The sequence below is a fragment of the Myxocyprinus asiaticus genome, chromosome 43, assembly GCF_019703515.2.
Source record: "Myxocyprinus asiaticus isolate MX2 ecotype Aquarium Trade chromosome 43, UBuf_Myxa_2, whole genome shotgun sequence".
NCBI lineage: Eukaryota > Metazoa > Chordata > Actinopteri > Cypriniformes > Catostomidae > Myxocyprinus > Myxocyprinus asiaticus.
The window spans coordinates 11,180,281-11,201,146 of NC_059386.1; the positions used below are offsets into that span (position 1 = coordinate 11,180,281).

The window sequence follows — 20,866 nt, forward strand, 5'->3', positions numbered from 1 at the left end:
CCATAACTATTTGAAAAAAGTCATTTTTGATCAAATCTAGACAGGCCCCATTTCCAGCAGCCTTCACTCCAACACCTTATCCTTGAGTAATCATGTTAAATTGCTAATTTGGTACTAGCAAATCACTTGCCATTATATCAAACACAGTTGAAAGCTATTTGGTTCGTTAAATGAAGCTTAACATCATCTTTGTGTTTGTTTTTAATATGCCACAGTATGCATGTCTTAAGGTCAATATTAGGTCAAAAATGGCAAAAAAGAAACAGCTTTCTCTAGAAACTTGTCAGTCAATGATTGTTTTAGGAATGAAAGCTATACAATGCTTGAAATTATCAAAAAACTGAAGATTTCACCCAAAGGTGTACACTACAGTCTTCAAAGACAAAGGACAACTGGCTCTAACAAGGACAGAAAGAAATGTGTAAGGCCAGATGTACAACTAAACAAGAGGATAAGTACAACACAGTCTCTAGTTTGAGAAATAGACACCTCACATGTCCTCAGCTGACAGCTTCATTGAATTCTACCCATTCAGTTTCATGTTCAACAGTAAAGAAAAGACTCAGGGGTGCAGGCCTTATGGGAAGAATTGCAAAGAAAAAGCCACTTTTGAAACAAAAAGAAAAGGTTAGAGAGGGCAAAGAAACACAGACAGTTGGAAAACAACAGATCATTGGAAAAGAGTGTTTTGGATCTTAACCCCATTGAGCTTTTGTGGGATCAGCTAGACTATAAGGTGCGTGAGAAGTGCCTGACAAGACAGCCGCATCTATGGCAAGTGCTACAGGAAGCGTTGGGTGAAATGTCACCTGAATATCTGGACAAACTGACAGCTAGAATGCCAAGGATCTGCAAAGCTGTCATTGCTGCACATGGAGGAGTTTTTGATGGGAACTCTTTGAAGTATTTTTTTCAAATTGTTATAGTAATTTTTCACGTTATTAATGACCTGACTGTACATTGTGATCAGTTGAATGCCACTCTGGTGAATAAAAGTACCAATTTCTTTCCATAAGAGCAAAATCTGTACATTATTCCAAACATTTGGCCACCAGTGTATCATCCACAATATTAAAACCACCTGCCTAATATTGTGTAGTACCAATTTCTTTCCATAAGAGCAAAATCTGTACATTATTCCAAACATTTGGCTGCCAGTGTATCATCCACAATATTAAAACCACCTGCCCCCCCTCGTGCCGCCAAAACAGTGCCAACCCGCATCTCAGAATAGCATTCTGAGATGATATTCTTCTCACCACAATTGTACAAAGCGGTTATCTGAGTTACCGTAGACTTTGTCAGTTCGAACCAGTCTGGCCATTCTCTGTTGACCTCTCTCATCAACAAGGCGTTACCATCCGAAGAACTGCCCTTCACTGGATGTTTTTGGTTTTTGGCACCATTCTGAGTAAACTCTAGGGACTGTTGTGTGTGAAAATCCCAGGAGATCAGCAGTTACAGAAATACTCAAACCAGCCCGTCTGGCACCAACAATCATCCATGCGATTATCTAATCAGCTATTCGTGTGGCAGCAGTGCAATGCATAAAATCATGCAGATACGGGTCAGGAGCTTCAGTTAATGTTCACATCAACCATCAGAATGGGGGAAAAATGTGATCTCAGTGATTTGGACCGTGGCATGATTGTTGGTGCCAAATGGGTTGGAGCTGTCCAAGGTGCTAGAGCAGCCAGACAGCGGCGTGTTATGCCACTGCGCATGCACCCCTGGTGCCAGGCGTGCTGCCAGCACTGGAGAGGTCTCATGTAAAAGACCTAACAGTGCGATGGCGGATGCTTTTCGGCCAGTTTGGCATTGCCATTTACACAGCCTGGGCCTCAAAATAGTAAATTCCTGCGCTCGCACAACAGAGCCTCTGATCGGGGTAATAATAGCCCATCATAGAGGTAGTTAAAAATTTGCATGCCGCTCAGTTTCAACGGAGCGAGCGCTGCATCGATACACTTCGAGAGTGTGGCGAGCCAAGGAAAGCACTCTGAATTAATAAGCTGTTCCCTCGAATGCAAATCTCAAAACAGCCTGAGACGAGGTGCAACTCGTACATGAAAGTACGTGTGCGTCCTTTAGATCTATTGTTGCAAATCAGTCCGAGGGCGGATGTCTGTTTTTAAGATACTGTACTATAATACTTTCTACTGAACCCCCTTACACTGGTACCGAAACCCGGGAAAAAGTTCGAAGATGGACGGAAGTCGCCCCGTAGAGACCTCCCAGTTGGCTGAGATCCTCCAAGCCCTCGCTGGCTTGCATCGGAGCCACCAGCAATCCCTGCTTGAGCTCCAGCAAGATCAAGACCGCCGGTTTGTGGAGCTCATGCACGCTCAAGCAGAGGACCGACAGGCGATCCGGAGCCTCCTCAGCCAGGAGGCATCCCCAGCCGCGACCCCGGACACCCACACGCCGTTACCCCCGCTTGCGTTACAGAAGATGGGGGCGGCGGACGACCCAGAGGTGTTTCTGGATCTCTTCGAGCGCACCGCCGAGATCTGGGGCTGGCCGCTCGGCCAGTGGGCGGCCCGACTCATACCGCTGCTGTCCGGGGAAGCCCAGCTCGCGGCTCAACAACTACAAGCGACGAGCCTCCTGGCCTATGGAGACTTAAAGAAAGCCACCCTGCAACGGGTTGGTCGGAGTCCGGAAGAAAGTCGTCAGTTCTTCCGAAGCCTGAAGCTGGAGAACTCCGACCGCCCGTTTGCCTTCGCCCAACGGCTCCGCGACAACTGCCGAAGATGGTTGCTAGCGGGGGACCGCGGCATCGACGGGATCATCGACCAGGTGGTACTGGATCAATTAGTACATCAACTGCCAAAAGGGATGGCGGAGTGGGTCCAGTGCCACCACCCGGCATCGCTGGAGGAAGCCATCCGGCTTGCGGAGGACCACATGGCGGCGATCCCGAGGGCGGAAGAGCCCTCCCACTCTCTCTCTCTTCCCCCTGTCTCATTCCCCTTCCCTATCTCCTCTCGTTCTGCTCTCTCTCCAGGTCCCGTTCCTGCCCCATGCAGACAAGGAGGACTTCAGCCACTGAGACCAGTTCCCCGGGTGTGGGAGGCGACACCTTCCCCTATCCCGATGCCCCGCCCCTCTCCCCCTCAGGGGGGGGCGCCCGCCGACGCAAGTACGGGCGTAGCGCCTGGGCCAGCCTGCTGGAGGTGCGGGGACCCGGACCACTTCCGGGATCAGTGCCCTCTGATGGAGCTGGGGACGGTGGTGCATGTCTCTGACCTCCCCCAGGCTGCCCCCGACCGAGCTGGAGCATACCGGATACCGGTAAGTGTCAAGGGGGGTACTCATCAAGCGTTGATGGACACTGTGTGTAATCAAACCACTATCCACCAATGCTTGGTTCAACCCGAGGCATTGGACACAACTAAAACGGTGAGGGTGAAATGTGTGCACGGGGACATTCACAAGTATCCGGTGGTGACCCTGATGATTAAATTCCGGGGGAAAAAGCATAGAGTGGAGGCTGCGGTTAGTTCCCGCCTCACCCATCCGCTGATTTTGGGGACTGATTGGCCTGATTTTAGAGTTTTATTAAAGGGAATTTGCACGGATGGGTCCTGTATGAAGTTAGGGAGATGTGCAATGTGCGATGCTCTGGCAGGGGAGGCGGAGCCGGGGCCGTCCTCGACAGCTCCACGTCATAATGAAGAGAGAGGGGGAGAGGCTGCAGCCCCTCCCCTTCTCAGGGAACTCCCTGAGGGGGATTTCCCTTTGGAGCAGTCGTGAGACGAAACCCTCAAACATGCCTTCGACCAAGTGAGAGTCATCGATGGTCAACGACTCCAGCCAGACATCGCCCTTTCATACCCCTATTTTGCGATTATAAATGAGCGGTTGTATAGAGTGACACAGGACACTCGGACCAAAGAGGATACAACCCAACTTTTGATTCCAAGGAGCTGTCGGGAAATGGTATTCCAGGCGGCTCATTATACTCCCATGGCGGGTCACTTAGGAGAAAGGAAGACACTGAACCGTCTAATAGCCCGTTTCTATTGGCCAGGCACTGGCGGCGATGTCCGCAGGTGGTGTGCGGCATGCCGCGAATGCCAGCTGGTTAACCCACTGGCCACCCCATTGCGCCCTCTCCCTCTGATCGAGGTCCCCTTTGAGAGAATTGGAATGGACCTCATCGGGCCATTAGAACGGTCAGCACATGGACATCACTTTGTATTTGTCCTAGTGGACTATGCAACGCGATATCTGGAAGCAGTGCCTCTTCGCAACATCTCAGCACGCAGTATTGCGGAGGCACTCTTCAAAATAATCTCCCGGGTGGGGATTCCGAAAGAAATCCTCACCGATCAGGGTACAACGTTTATTTCACGGACACTACGCGAGCTGTACGAGTTGTTGAGTATTAAATCGATTCACACCAGCGTGTACCATCCTCAAACAGATGGCCTGGTGGAACGATTTAATAAAACCCTCAAAAACATGATTCGTAAGTTCGTACGAATGCTAGAAATTTGGATAAATGGCTCGACCCCCTGTTATTTGCAGTACGAGAGGTCCCGCAAGCCTCCACTGGCTTCTCCCCATTCGAGCTGCTGTATGGGTGACGCCCACGCGGTGTGCTTGATGTATTGTGAGAGGCCTGGGAGGAGGGACCTTCAAACAGTAAAAATGAAATTCAGTACATTCTTGATCTTAGAGCAAAACTCCACACTTTGTGGCAGCTAACACAGGAGAATTTGCTCCAAGCTCAAGAACGACAGTGCCGACTGTATGACAGGGGAACTCAGCTAAGGGAATTTGCACCGGGAGATAAAGTGCTTGTATTGCTTCCCACATTGAGCTCTAAATTACTCGACCCTTTGAGGTCACACGACGAGTGGGAGATCTCGATTATGAGGTTAAACGAACCGATAGAGGGGGCGCACGTCAAATATACCACCTCGATCTCCTGAAATTGTGGAGGGAGGCGGTTCCCATGACGTTGGCTACGGTAGTTCCCGAGAAGGCGGAGCTCGGACCGGAGGTGAGTTCAAAACATAAACAGTTCACCCCGGTCATTTGCGGAGACCACCTCTCACCGAGTCAACTCGCGGAGGTTTCTAGGTTGCAACAGGAGTTTGCGGATGTGTTCTCCCCTCTACCGGGACGTACAAACCTCATCCATCACCACATCAAGACCGAGCCGGGGGTTGTGGTACGTAGCCGCCCCTATCGATTACCCGAACACAATGTAAGATTGTCACAATAATTATCTGCATCACTTCCGGGAAAGTCAAAGAACTCTGTGAGAACCAACGTCATAAAACTCTCACACAGAGGAGCATCTCCACCTGAGAAAACACACCCCACTGATTGGGGACCATAAAACGCAAATCACACTCACATCTGCTCTCTCTCACCTTAGGTCACTTTAAGGACACTAAAAACTAAGTTATGACTTATCCTGTTCTGTAATGTAAAAGGTTTTCTGATCATACATGTTTGGTATCATTCAAGAGGTCTCAGTGCAACTGGTAAAACGGTCTCATTCCCTTTCAGCAAGTCAAATCACAAGTAAGATTTCAGAACTTAATAAAATACAGTATTCTATCCGGGGCATGCCCCTCCCAAGTATCACACAGAGACCAGATGCTGTATGCAGATTAGGTGTATTCTTTGTAAACATCAAACAACCTACTCAATCAAAGGTCGACTTACAACTCCCTAAATTGTAAACCAAATCCTAAATAACATCAAAAACACACACATCTGAAATAACAATGGAATCGTTTGATACTTAAGGAAGGATGGCAGAGAAGCTTGGGGAATCTGTAAATCAGATCTCCCATGCTTCGTCGTTTGCATGTAGTTTTTTCTCTACCACGTATTTCTTATTATTGATAAATGTTTGAAGGAATCTGTAAATCAGATCTCCCATGCTTCGTCGTTTGCATGTAGTTTTTTCACTACCAGGTAATTGCAATTTGTATTTCTTATGTTTGGTAAATGATTGAATGGAACACAACTTTAATTATATTATTATGCTTGATTCACTGATAGCTTTGAGTTTGATTTATTATTTTAATTGGATTGTTTGAATGTATTACTATTACCTGGTAAATAAATTGCTATTATGATTCATTCTGAAGGACTGTTTTCTAGTATATTTCTTGTTAACTACAAATCTATGGTCAGAGTTGGGTTAATTAAGCTACTTCAAAAGTAACCCATTAGTTAAGTATGTAAGAGGCTAAATGGTAAACCGAGAATCTATAATAGAATTTAGCCAAGCAGAATTAAATGGGAATACTAAATGTAGGACCGAGAACCTGTAAAACAGGACTTAATTGACTGGGGTTAAACGGTAAACCGAGAATCTATAATAGAATTTAGCCAAGTAGAATTAAATGGGAATACTAAATGTAGGACCGAGAACCTGTAAAACAGGACTTAATTGACTGGGGTTAAACGGTAAACTGAGAATCTATAATAGAACTTAGCCAAGTAGAATTAAATGGGAATACTAAATGTAGGACCGAGAACCTGTAAAACAGGACTTAATTGACTGGGGTTAAACGGTAAACTGAGAATCTATAATAGAATTTAGCCAAGTAGAATTAAATGGGAATACTAAATGTAGGACCGAGAACCTGTAAAACAGGACTTAATTGACTGGGGTTAAACGGTAAACCGAGAATCTATAATAGAATTTAGCCAAGTAGAATTAAATGGGAATACTAAATGTAGGACCGAGAACCTGTAAAACAGGACTTAATTGACTGGGGTTAAACGGTAAACTGAGAATCTATAATAGAATTTAGCCAAGTAGAATTAAATGGGAATACTAAATGTAGGACCGAGAACCTGTAAAACAGGACTTAATTGACTGGGGTTAAACGGTAAACCGAGAATCTATTATAGAACTTAGCCAAATAAGACTAAACGGATAAAGCCGAGAACCTATAAGGACTTAGTCTAAAACTTAGTAATATCTGAAACTGATGAATTTGTAGTTAAAGGACCTGTGTCTGACCAGCACAGGACCCAAATAACATTGAAATAACAAATGCAGTCTAGAAGAGAGAATTACTAAAATTCAGAGCATAGATACATCAACGAGGTTTTTCATAATTGGAGTCAGATGAAATAAAGAAAAGAATTAATGATAAGATTAATAAAAAACATGGAACTCAAATCAAATAATCAAAGTATTATTTAATGTCGCGTACGATAAGACAGAACATGCAGGAGACCTTCAGCCACGCCATTGGATACCGTCCTTGGGCCAGTGGGTGACTTCCCCCTTACAACAAGAAGAAAATAGTTCGGGAAGAATTGGATGCAATGCTCAATATGGGGGTAATAGAAGAATCCCACAGCGATTGGTCCAGCCCTGTTGTTCTAGTGCCTAAGAGCGACGGGTCTATACGATTCTGTGTGGATTATAGGAAAGTGAACGCGGTGTCTAAATTTGATGCGTATCCAATGCTTCGCATTGATGAGTTGCTCGATCGGTTGGGCACTGCTCGATTTTATTCGATATTGGATTTGACGAAGGGTTATTGGCAGATCCCCTTGACACCAATTTCCCGTGAAAAAACCGCCTTCTCCACACCATTTGGATTACACCAATTTGTGACACTTCCGTTCGGTTTGTTTGGAGCCCCGGCTACGTTTTAGCGTCTCATGGACCGAATCCTCAGACCGCATTCAGCTTACGCCGCTGCCTATTTAGATGACATCATCATTTATAGCAATGATTGGCAAGCGGCACATGCAACATCTGAGGGCGGTTCTGAGATTGCTGCGCCGAGCGGGACTCACAGCAAACCCGAAGAAGTGCGCGATTGGGCGGGTGGAGGTACGGTATCTGGGATTCCACTTGGGCCACAGGCAGGTGCGTCCCCAAATTGACAAGACAGCGGCGATTGCGACCTGCCCGAGACCCAAGACCAAAAAGGGACAGTTCCTGGGGCTGGCTCGCTATTATAGAAGGTTCGTACCTAATTATTCGGACGTCACCAGCCTGCTGACTGATCTCACTAAAAAGGGAGCTCCAGACCCGGTCCAGTGGATGGAGCAGTGTCAGCAGGCGTTCACGCAAGTTAAAGCCACACTTTACGGGGGGCCGCTTTTACATTCACCTGACTTCTCTCTCCCTTTTGTTTTACAGACAGATGCTTCAGACAGAGGGCTGGGGGCCGTACTCTCACAGGTGGTGGAGGGGGAGGAGCGCCCAGTGCTGTACATTAGATGTAAGCTCTCGTTGAGGGAAACTAAGTACAGCACCGTGGAAAAGGAGTGTCTCGCCATCAAGTGGGCGGTCCTCACTCTCCGATACTACCTGTTGGGGCGGGCCTTCACCCTCTGTTCTGATCACGCCCACTCCAGTGGCTCCACCACATGAAAGATACCAATGCCCGGATCACCCGTTGGTATCTGGCTCTTCAGCCGTTTAAGTTCAAGGTGGTCCACAGACCGGGAGCGCAGATGGCTGTCGCCGATTTCCTTTCCAGGAATGGGGGGGAGTGGTAGGCAGGCCAGATGCCGCCCCGGCCTGAGTCGGGCGGTGGGGATATGTGGCAGCGGGGGCGTGGTCAAGCATCTCTCCGGAGAGAGAGAAAGCGGTAAGGGCGCTTACACCTGAGTTAAATTATGTCTAACACCTGTCTCTAATTTCAGTGAGCACGGGGAGAGCAGCATAAATAGAGCCACACAGCAGGTAGACGAGAGAGAGAGCCTGGGCACCAGAGAGCCAATTGTGAAGCCAAGAGTTTATTATTTCAAGAGTTTATTTTTGTGAAGTAGTTTGTATATTTTTTGAGTTAGTCATTGAACAGTGTAAGAGCCCTGAACGAGTGCATTTGCTGCAGTATGGAGAATGAAACGCTTACCTGAACCAGGAAATCTGCTTCTCACCTCCTTCTTTCCACTGAACCCCCTTACAGGGTGCTTTGTGAGAGCGTGATTCAAGTGTCTCGGATCTAAAATGGGCCGAAGCCCACCTTCTTACTCAAGAACGGATGACATTGGCTGTAGAACCTCGTACGCCGCAGTTCAGAACAATCTCTATCGCGTTCTCTGCAAGGAAATTGTGAGTTCCTGCGCACAACATAGGCGCAATCCGAGCCAGGACCATCCTTTATTTAAACACAACACACAGAAGCAACATTCTGTGTAATATCCCAGTCCCAACGAACTCCGGCGGGGAGGGAGAGAAAAATGAGAATGTTTGTGTGTCTCATGAAGGCATCACGATCACTTTTCTCTTTTTTGTAAGAATCATTCTTTATTTAACACATCACACGGAAACAAAATTTCTTGTAACATCGCGGCAAACTCTGGCAGGGAGTGAACAGCGTGTGAAGTGTAAGCGTCTCATACAGCGAATGCTTTCTCTTTTATGTGAGAACATTCTTTTGTGAACACCACACACAGAAACATATCTGTGTACAATCCCGGCGAGCTCTAGCAGGGAATGAGCAGCGTGTGAATGTGTGTGTGCGTCTCTTGCAACAAGTGCTTTCTCTTTTGTGCGAGAATGTCGGTTGTGTGAACACAATACACAGAAACACATTTGTGTATCATCTCAGCGACCTACAGCGGGAAATGTGCAGCATATGAATGTGTTAGTCTCAATATTTGCGACTAGCACATTTCTGATTTTTATGAAAACATAGTTTATGTGAACACAATACACAGAAAAGGCCTGTGTGTAGTCTCCCGGTGAACAACTGCGGGGAGGGGAAGCGAACAGCGTGTAAATGTGCATGTGTAGAGCATGTGCAGCACGAGCAGATGCAACAAGCTCTCTCTCTATTGTGTGAGAAGATTGTTTATGTGAAAATCATCACACAGAAATAACACACATGCAATATCCCAGCGAACTCCGGCGAGGAGGGAAAGTGAACAGCATGTAAATGTGTGCGTGTCGAGCATGTGCAGAGCAAGCAGATGCAATCAGTCCTTTCTCCATTGTGTGAGAAAATCATCACACAGAAACAACACACATGCAATCTCCCAGCAAAATCCGGTGAGGAGGGGAAGTGTATTCACTTGTAAATGTAAATGTACGTGCTTGTGTGTCGAACGTGCAGTATGCAGACGCAACCAGAACTTTCTCTATTGTGTGATAACATTGTTTATGTGAACACAACACAAAGGAACACACTTGTCTATCATCCCGGAATACACAGCGAGGATGAGCAGTGTATGAATGTGGCATCTCACAGTGAGCGCATTTCTGTTTCATGTGAGATCTCTATTTGAACACAACACAGAAATATTCGATGGCCCGGCTGTCTTTGCAGAGCCGAAGCAGCGGGGGCGGGGTTCTCCGCCAGGCACTGATCTGAAATGGAGCAGTGAGTCATCAGACTGAGTCACTGGTGACTTTTGTGACCCGCAGTGCCATCTTGAGGCAACCAAGAAATATCGTATATCAAATACTCTAAGGCCAACACTTAATGAGCCGAGTTAACAAGCAAGCCGGATCTCTAGGTAGAATGCTGCTGCCCTTTGAGACATTTGACAGCGCCTGGACTGCAGGACCACTCATCCAGGTAAGATATTTCCGGCTCGACTGGAGGAGACCACTGTAAACCGAGCTCCTCAACCACCCGCGAGGGGATGCGAATCAACTCTTATCAGTGGCATGCACACACTCCTTACCCTCACTAAGGGAAGGGACAGCGACATCCTCCATGGACCACTCGCTCATATTTGATGCTGCGTGGCACATGACGTCATCCCCATCGTCAGAACCGCCAACATGATAAGGCCGTGCACTCCGATAGAGGGCTGGAGCTCATCATGCGTATACTGTACTGGCGCGGACGCTACATTGGAAGATCGAGGGGATCATGGGGCTTGCGCTGGAATGGGATCCTTCTTGACTTCATCCACCTCAAATTTACGGCCCCGCCGTGCCTCCCTGTGTGAACCCTTTGGGATCTAACACAGAGGAGGCAGGTGGGAGGACATGGGAGGCGGGATCGTCCCTCAGAATGAGGGCAATCCTTGAGCAGAGCGTCTGGAGACTCATGCCCTAACAGTGAAGGCAGTCTGTCTCTATGAGAGCCGCTTCATTTTGGGTGCGGCCCAGGCAACGAACGCAGCTCTCATGTTCATCTTATGGAGGGATGTGCTGCTCGCATGCGAAACACTTGCGGAACGACATCATGAAAAAGATGCGTTGCACACAAGAGGCTCTTTATGTGATACATCAACATATTAATATGTATATTTGAAAAGGGGAAACGGGGGTGACTCGCTGAAGCATTGCGTTGTTCAACGGCAAGCATCTGAAGTGAAGAATCTGTTCACAGAGAAACGTCTTCGACGGCAAGGCGGAGAGAATCTTCGCCAGAACACTGCAGGGTAGGGGAGAGTCTTCTCACTGCATGCGCTGAGTGGTACAGGCAATGAGTCGTCCTGTCCACATCTGCAGAGAAGATCCCGTCTGCTGAAGAATTGTATCTCGACCGTGATGCAAGGAGGGCTTTCAAGACGAGAGATTTCATCTTGAAGGAATGAAATTCTGAAGAAATGGTGTTCGCACACCTGCTTATATAGGCCAACTGCACGCCTAAAGTGGCGGGGCTCAAACACCATTGCCAATCTCAGGATTGCCGTTATTGTACAAGGGCTTCAAATTAGTGACGAAAGGAATTCCCCATAGTGATTCTCGCAATCTTGAGTGAACTCAATCGAAAGGGAATGTCTTTGTTTACATAAATGCAGTGCAGTGAGTGCAACCGACACATCTTGGGCTGCCAAGAGCTGTGCACACAGGACGTACGCGCTGCAGTGCCAGGCAAAAGTATAAACAAGGCAGGGTGGTCACACTACACTTCGCACTCTATTCACTCTCATTCAAATGCATCCGAATGCAGCAGAGCGGAAACGCAAGCTCATGCGAAGAAGTTTTGTACTACACTGTGTACTAAAGTTCAAGCTTGGTGAACTCTGAATCGTGAATTTGTACGACAAGAGGACACGCAACCAACAGGAGACTGAAACGTCACATGCTGACCTCTTGGCTTAATTCAAAGGATAAATATTTCAAAGCTGCGAGATTTATTTTTGCAGCAAATTGAGTAGACAATATATTTTATCATTTTTAATATACTATTATTTGTTTTTCGTGATGTATTATTTACTTACACCAGAAGTCCTGCCACGTGACATCATATCCTGGTCCGTTGCATTAAGGGCGGTCACACTACACTTCGTGTTCCATTCAAATGCATCTGAATGCAACAGACTGGAAATGCAAGCACATGCGAAGAAATTTCGTACAACACTGCATACCAAAGTTCAAGCTTGATAGGGGTCGTGTCTAGAAGGGACCCCTCTCTCATCAATCTCGCGAGATTCTTTCACAGCGTTAATTTGAAGTCCCACAGCAACGAGGAGCGCTCGTAAAACATTATTTTAAATTGTCTGTTTTGATGAATAGTCAGTTCTGATGGTCAGTTCAAGCTCTTAAATAAATATTTCACATAATACATTTCATAACTTTAGCTCAATGTCTGCTACTTTCTGTCATGAGATTTTGTTGGTCACTGGACAAGTACATCAATCAGCTCTGTTAAGAGATTGACAGGGTGGTCTAGTGGTAACTTACTCTTTGTATAAGAAACCCTGGGTTCTAATCCACTCAGATGCAATTTTATATTTTAATAAACAAAGATTACACCCGGGGGGTAGGGCGGGGGGTGCTGAAGGGGGAGCCTGGGCGGCTGCCCATGTCACCTTTGCCTAAAACCGCCACTGCACTACATCGACTTCTACCCCTAAACCCAATCCTAACCTTCTCTTACAAAAATTAACCATGGTTTTAATACAGTAACCATAGTATCACCAAGGTATTTTACCATATTACTGTAGTAACACCATGGTTAATTGCATTAAAATTATGGCTTCCACCAAATAAACATGGTTACTACAGTGGCGAATTCTCAGGGCCAGCAAAGCCTTCTCTACTGGCAATGACAAATAAATAATTATTTTTCATCATTTCATTCTCAATTACCTTTTTGCCTATGTATTTTTAATCGCTTTCCACTCTTAATTAATCTATAAACAAATAGAGAAAAACTAAAAGTTTATCCAGTCAGAATTTATTCCTTGATGCTTACAAGCAAAATGTGACAACTGTTTCACAAATCGCATGCCCGAAGCAGCACGTGAGTCTGAGCTCCACCCCGTCAGACCTTCAGAATTTCTGCAGAATCCCTCAACAGAGCAAATGAATGAGCAACTAAAGTCAGATTGTCAGATTCATCAGCCAATCAGATTGATTTACTTGTTCTTGGTGGGTGTGATCTTTAGGTTATGTCCCAGTCGAGGCCTTCTAGCTGGCCTTGAGTGATGCAATCACGCTTTAAGTGATACGTTATTCAAGAGCGGAAACCGTAAGATCAAGCTGTCTGTAGAGTCAGCTGTCATCACTGCTGGTATTGCCATTGAGAAAGAGATCCTTTATGGATTTAAAAACATGAGATGTTCTGCATGATCATGTGATTGCTTCATTTATTAAACAGGAAAGGAGGACTGATTTTGACTTCAAGCAAATTGGTAAGTGCTTTTTGCGTTGTTCATCAAGAGTTTTCTAAGTGTAAATTAGGCTGCTTGAGAATTCAGTGTCAGATCAAGTTTTGAAAAGTAGTGCTGCGTTCCATTCAACTCGGAAAGTCGGATCAACTTCCTACTATGAAAAGTGTAATGGAATGCATCTTGAAGTCAGAATTACAACTTGTAGGCTCGTGCAGAAATTCTCAACTCCGATTTCGCCGAGATGCAGGGGCATAATGTCACACAAGCATGTCGACACTCAGGGAGATATACAAAGTAAGTAATAAACATTCACTTTATTAAGTAATATCGATAAATGAGTTCGTTTCCACATTACATTATATTAAAGCTTGTTTAACAAACTCCTGCTGCAGAAACAGCTGAACAAAACATTATACTCTCTTTTGATAATCGTACACCTGAAGCACAAATGTAGCGCTGCAGCATTGTTTATCAGTTGGAATGCTAGGAGACATCTCTAATGAGAGTCAAACCCCTGCTAAGCTAACGGAAGCGTTGCAGTTCCGAATATCGGGGAATGGAATGCATTTATGGTCGGAGATATCAAGTAGGAATATCCCTCATCCAACTTGAATGGAATGCAGCATAACTGTGTACCCTGATGAAACAAAATTTATTGCAAGCAACATTTAAATCGCAAATATTATTGGATTGATTTTTCCAGGTATTTTCTACCTCCTTGGTAGATTCATATGAAAAATTATGATTTTTGAATGTCTGTCCGGGAGACGTTCATTTCACAAAACAGTCATGCTACAGTTAATATTAGGCTTGCTTAAGCATTAAGTGTCGTTTCAAGTTCTGGCTTTCGTGCGTGGACGTGTTTTTAAAATGTAAATTGTTATTACTAGTTAGCTGCGATATAATGTATGATGCCCAAAGGCATAGGGTGTCTTATTCATTGTGAAATTGTGTTTTCTTAATGGCATGAATCACACTGAAGGCCTAGATTTTAAATGCATGGCCCACCGCTGGGTTACTACAATATTACTTTAGTAAAACCATGGTTAATTTTACCCAGATCAAACCTTTCTTTTAACTCTCTGACCTTCATTGTGACCAAATCACTGTGAGGAAATCAACCTTTATATTCATTTTATTAATTATTATAAGTAGTATTCAAGAAAAATATTAAGAGTAGAGACAGGAAACAGGATGGAGAAAACTGGGTCAAAAGGAGGATAAGAACCTAGATCATCCACATGGAAAAAGCACATTCACACCATCTTATCACACTAAGCCATTGCAGTGACACTCAAGGAACGGTTTGTCTTTAATTTCTTTGTCTTTAACAGACTATTTCAGTGCAAATAGCCACACTGTGTGGCAGATATTTATACCTAATGCAAACAGTCACTTCGTGATAATTATAATAAAGTTGTTTTATTTATATTATTGATGTTTTTAATGCTCTCCATCATTAATACGCTGATATGCGAGCATAAAAAGCACAGAAGAAAGTATCATAACAAAATACGCATATGTGAGAATGTGACGAGAGAGGGATCCCTTCTAGACATGACCCTTGGTGAACTCTGAACCGTGATTTCATACGACAAGAGGAAGCATGACCAATAGAAGATCGAAATGTCACACGCTGACCTCTTGGCTCAATACAAAGAATACATGTTACTTATACCAGAAGTCCTCCCACGTGACATCATATCCTGGTCCGTTGCGTTGTATGAAAGACATTTGCGTGCTCAAAGTCTAGTGTGACCGCCCCTTTAAGGAGAAATTTTGCACATTGGTTCTTGCGTGCATTGTCACAAAATTTTTGAATGTGTGAAAGTGAATGAGATTTGAAAACGGGGCAGTCTTCCGCACCCCCCTTATAATACCCCTACGCCCACACATTTTGCATCACGCTTTGAGAACACCTGCTTGAAAGAGACTTTGGGTGTGTTGCCAATATGAAACAAAGAATTTGCATTATCAATGCCAAAGTCATGGATTCGTTTCCCTGGGAACACAGATACATATATTATCTTTTGTATATTGATCTGTTTAAGTCATATGGTTTTAGGAATCTTACCCAAGCCTCTCTTCGCTCTCCACACTCAGTACCAAGTCACTGAAGCAAACTTCATCTGGGCCACAGTCCTTTGAGAATGGGATCTGAACCAAACAAAACCCCAGATAAACAAACAGTGAACAAATATATTTAGGAACAGTTTCCTGAATAAAAATAACGCCTTGTTCTTGTTAATTTTCCATTTTAAATAATTTTCAGTTCAGGGCTAAGCTTAACACTTGACCATCACACTGACCCACAGAGACAAAAAACTCAGTTATTTCTTGCGACACTCACAAAATACGGCCACGCGTTAGGGCTGAAGATGTCTAGAACGGGGTTGGCGTCTGGATGACTAAGAAAAATGTCCACACGCAGAGCAATCGAGTTGACCATGTCAGGGGTCTCCTGCACATAGACGTCATGCTCTTCACATGTGTCCTTTACATCAACGCTGAGGTCTTTCTGGATGACTCGATCTGAGTTGCTGAAATAACCTCTGGAGCTCACTCGAGATGACTGCAAATCAGCATCCAGGGTCAGGTTGTACTTAATGTCTGTTTTTATAGAAGAAAGACTTTTTTTTAGAAGATTTATAAGAAGATTTATGAACAATCTGACCATCTCCTAAATAGTGTTTCACAAGCTTTTTTGCCTTAGGCACCCCCACAACTCAAGTGCCTCTTGCAAAGGAATAAAAAGGTGCAGAATATTGGAATAGCTTCAGTAACCATTCATATTCACTGTTGCAATGAAAGTGAATGGTGACTGATGCTGTCAGTCCCTAACATTCTGCCTAATATCTCCTTATGTGTTCCACAGAAGAAAGTCATATAGGTTTGGAAATTAGTTAATTACAAAAAACAAAAACCATACAAGACCTTTTCTGTGTGTACCCATAGTTGGAAATCACTGTCCTTTAAAGGGATAGTTCACCCAAAAATGTCTGTCAAAATTTACTCAGACCCTCATGTTGTTCTGATATCTTTCTTCTGTGGAACAAAAAAGCAGTTCATATTGACTCACTTAAAAGCTTAAAAAGGGGCCCAATGTGTCATAAAAGTAGTACATGCTACTTGTGCATCATATTCCAAGTCTTCTGAAGGCATACGATTTTGAAGTTATTTTGATGTGTAAAGCGAAAGCAAATTGCTGTTTTGGCTTTAGCTTTTCACTTAAGAACATGCCAAGGAGAACTATGGCGGAAGTAAATATTTTCACAGTAAAATAACTTACATTTGGGCTCGTTTCTCACCAAAACCTATTGTATACCTTCAGAAGACTTGGAATATGACGCATGAGTCAAATGGACGTTTTTTATGACACTTTTGGGTCCTGTTTTAAGCCTTAAAGTGAGTCAATTTCAACTGTCATTGTATTTAAATTAGCAAAAGGGTCAAAAACATTTTATGCCCTTTTCTCCCAATTTGGAATAGCCAATTCCCACTACTTAGCAGGTCCTCATGGTGGCGTGGTTACTCAACTCAATTCGGGTGGCAGAGGACAAGTCTCAGTTGCCTCCGCTTTTGAGACCGTCAATCCGTGCATCTTATCACGTGGCTCGTTGTGCATGACACCACAGAGACTCTGTATGTGGAGGCTTATGCTACTCTCCACGATCCACGCACAACATAAAAATGCATCCCACTGAGAGCGAGAACCCCTAATTGCGACCACAAGGAGGTTACCCCATGTGACTCTACCCTCTCTAGCAATCGGGCCAATTTGGTTGCTTAGGAGACCTGGCTGGAGTCACTCAGCACTCCCTGGATTCGAACTCACGACTTCAGGGGTGGTAGGTAGCGTCAATACTCGCTGAGCTACCCAGGCCCCCAAAAGGGACAACTTTAAAAAAAATCATATGGGTTTGGAAAGATATCAGGGTGAGTAAAGGATTTTTGGGTGAACTATCTCTTTAAAGATCAGAATCAATAGTCTTACCCACTGGCCCCACTGGATTTGTCGGTCTGAATGTTGCACTGAAACAGACTTTAGCTTTGAAGCAGGATACCTGTCGTCCACCGTAGCGACAGGGTTTACTCAGAATATTGATCTTATCAGGGGTGAAGGAAACCTTTGCCGTAACCACTGCAATTCCTCTGCTCCTAAAACCACACACACATTATATAACCAGAGAGATTAAGAATGCATCAATTAAAGCTTAACTGTTCAATTGATTTATAGGTTTTGGAACAAACAGAACAGTCACACAGTAAGTTGATGCTTAGAGAATCACTGCGGTGAAAAATAGGAACCAAAGGACAGCTGAAGCAATCATTTCTTTGGCCACAAACAGATCCAAATATCCCACCATGACTGAGGCGATGGATGCAGCTGTTCCACTCTTGACTCAGTTGTTGAAGGTGGGCAGTAAATGAATTAATGCAAATTAGTATGGTATCTCGTTACATTGGACAATTTAACTGGGCTGTTTTACACCCCAACAGAGTATGAAAATCAATTGGTACCCACAGTGAAATGGTGGCTAATGTGATGAAATTCTCACCAGAGTTGGACCACCTTCCCAAAACCCCCTACAGACACATCTGGGACCGAGTCGCCATTCATATCCCCACTGCCATCTAGAGAACGCCCAAAGAACTTCAATCCTGGATCCAATTTCCATGCAAGAATTTTCTGAATTTGTGAAAACATTCAGAGTTTGGATACTTGCGAATATTTTTTTGTGTGTGAATGATTTCATTGTGTTTTGTGTTGTACCTGTGAGCTCTGCTTTCTGATGGTTTTTCTGTCTCCATAGTGGATATAAATGGCACCTTGGCCGTTGCCTTCCAATGGAGCTCCAACCACCACATCAGTGAAGCTGTCCAGGTTAAGATCTGGAACGGCAGTGATGGCCATGCCAAACTGAGCGTTCTTCTGAGAACCCTCCAAGAAACCCTGGTTACTCAAGGTACCCTGTAAAAAAACAGACAATACTAGTACTTCATGAGGGAAACAACATAAATAATGACAGAATTTTTCTTTTTGGACAAACTATCCCTTTAAATAGAGTCCCATAGGTTGCATCTGGAGTGTGCCTATAATGCCTTAAACTGCTGTCTCCGGAGGCAGCTCACTAAGTTTTGGAACTGACCCATAATGTGTTCTCTTTAAATAAGCTCCAATGGACAAGAAAAAGAGAAGATGTGGACGAAGAAGAAGAAAAGGAGGAACCAGCAGTAGAAAATCTATCACCTTCGTAATGGAGAACAGGTAGACTCTCCCAGTTTCAAACTTCTCTTCACTCATGAACATCGGAGCTCCAACCAGCAGCAGATCAGTTATACCATCAGAATCCACATCAACAGGACAGAGAACGCTGCCAAAATAAGACCCGATCTACAAAACGCAGACATGATAATTAGACCTACATTTGCTGTTCAGGACAGATCTGTCTGATGAAAACAGCAATGTCTACATAATTTTAACCTCCAAAGACCAGAGCATGACTGGGGTGTGCATTTTCCATTTCCATTTGTAACTAGTAGAACCTAATAAACAGGCAAAATAATAATAATAATTTCTAGAGCAAAAAGTTTTCCTAAAAACTGAAGTCCGCATATGTGGACATCGGGACTAAGTTGTGAAACTTTAAATAATACCAAGCTAGAGAAAATGTATTATGTTTCTAGGAGTGTTGGTTACTCTTATTATTATGTTTTTGAGACGTTACAGATATTACTGCTGATTTTCTGTAAAGCAGTTTTGGAACAATGTGTATTGGGAAAAGCACAAATAAAAAACTATACAAATAAAAATTATTTTAATTGATTTGACTTTTTTTCTACTTTGACAACAAAATCTCAATGTTTACTCTTTGCACTGTCAAAAGTGATAGCCAGTGCTGAAGCATTTTACTAATAATAAATTAGCATAATTAATTAATGGCCAGCATCATCCTATCACTGCAAACCATGTTAAAATAAAATGATACAGTTTAAATGTTGAATCTGATTACCATTGTCCCATGTCTGCCAAACATGCTGAGTGGTTCAAACATCATCTGCAGCCTGAAACTAAACTTTTGACCAGAAGTTTGATTTGAATACACTTGGCTTCATAGGAAAGTTATAGGATGCTCTCTTGCTCCCTATTTAGTGAATGATTTCATCTCCAGAGTGCTGTCTGCCTGCACAGGTCTAAGAACAGTTTGAAAATAAATATATTATATTTAAATATATTATAAATATAAATCCTCTGAAAGCCAACAGTTTTTTTTTCAATGTGAAATTGCACAGTAAATATAGGATTTCTAATGAAAACCTTGTGCTATTGTCCACTATAGTGTACATTGTGTTTAGGAGCGTGGCGTTACGTGATAAATCGTTCAAATTTTAAAAATGGCATATTGGATGAAACTAGAGACTCTTTTGACTCAAACAGGTTTCAATGTAAAAACTTAATTAGCTTTCTTACAGATGTAGTTTTGTTGCCAAACAACAAACTCCAAAGACAAACTCTGCTGTGATTGGCACCATGTTGTTTTGTCACATACAAAGTTTAACCCTTTATTAACAGCCCAAAGTGTCCTGAACTGAGATCAGACAGTTTAAATGAATTTAAATTATGCGTTGCCTATAGCAAAACCAAAATACAACGTCCATGCATGAGGACATGAGGTCAAACGAGGTTAAAGTTAGCCTTAGCCCACGGGCCACTCACAGTCCACTCACTGATTATCTGATGCATACTGCACATAAAAATGGCAAGAGCTGGCAGAAACCGCAGACTCCAATCTGATTGGCTGACTGCTAGACAACTTTCAGAAGTCGGGGTGCATCAGTCCGCCCAGAAACGATGCTAATAAAATGCAAATTCTTGCCTGAACACACTTGCCACTCTGAACGAGATTATCTGATGCACTCATGAACGTGCAACAGATGTCAAGATTTTCTCTTAAAAAATGACATATATTTCGGATTGTTTCTCACCAAAATGTATCCTATGCCTTCAGAGGCCTTGGAATATGATGAATTGATGACATGGACTACCTGTATGATACATTTGGGTCCTTTTTTAAGCTTATAGTGCCATTGTATTGAATAGACGGACCATATATTGTATATTCTGCTTTCTTTTCTGAGTTAAATTTGTGAGATAATCAGAAATTTTGATTACACACATTTCTACTAATTTTTTAGGTGTTTTCTGTACAGCCGGTCACATACCAACACTGCCGTGTCATAATTTGAATGAGTTTTCAATGCTGGTCTATTATTATACTATCAACTATTTAAAAAAAAAAAAATTAAAAAAAAAACCTCCCTAAACTACATGTAAAAA

General features: G+C 43.7%; 1 protein-coding gene across 1 annotated transcript in view; it reads right to left on the minus strand.

Moving 5' to 3' along the window:
- Positions 1 to 20,866, minus strand: part of itga2.2 (integrin, alpha 2 (CD49B, alpha 2 subunit of VLA-2 receptor), tandem duplicate 2) — a 50,874-nt gene that overhangs the window by 14,403 nt on the left and 15,605 nt on the right. The window contains exons 13-18 of the mRNA XM_051685388.1: positions 18,779 to 18,922; positions 18,302 to 18,499; positions 18,087 to 18,217; positions 17,522 to 17,685; positions 15,878 to 16,137; positions 15,602 to 15,684 (exon numbers count right to left, since the gene is read on the minus strand). Of these exons, the coding sequence (XP_051541348.1) occupies positions 15,602 to 15,684; positions 15,878 to 16,137; positions 17,522 to 17,685; positions 18,087 to 18,217; positions 18,302 to 18,499; positions 18,779 to 18,922 (980 nt within the window). The remainder of the gene's footprint in view (positions 1 to 15,601; positions 15,685 to 15,877; positions 16,138 to 17,521; positions 17,686 to 18,086; positions 18,218 to 18,301; positions 18,500 to 18,778; positions 18,923 to 20,866) is intronic.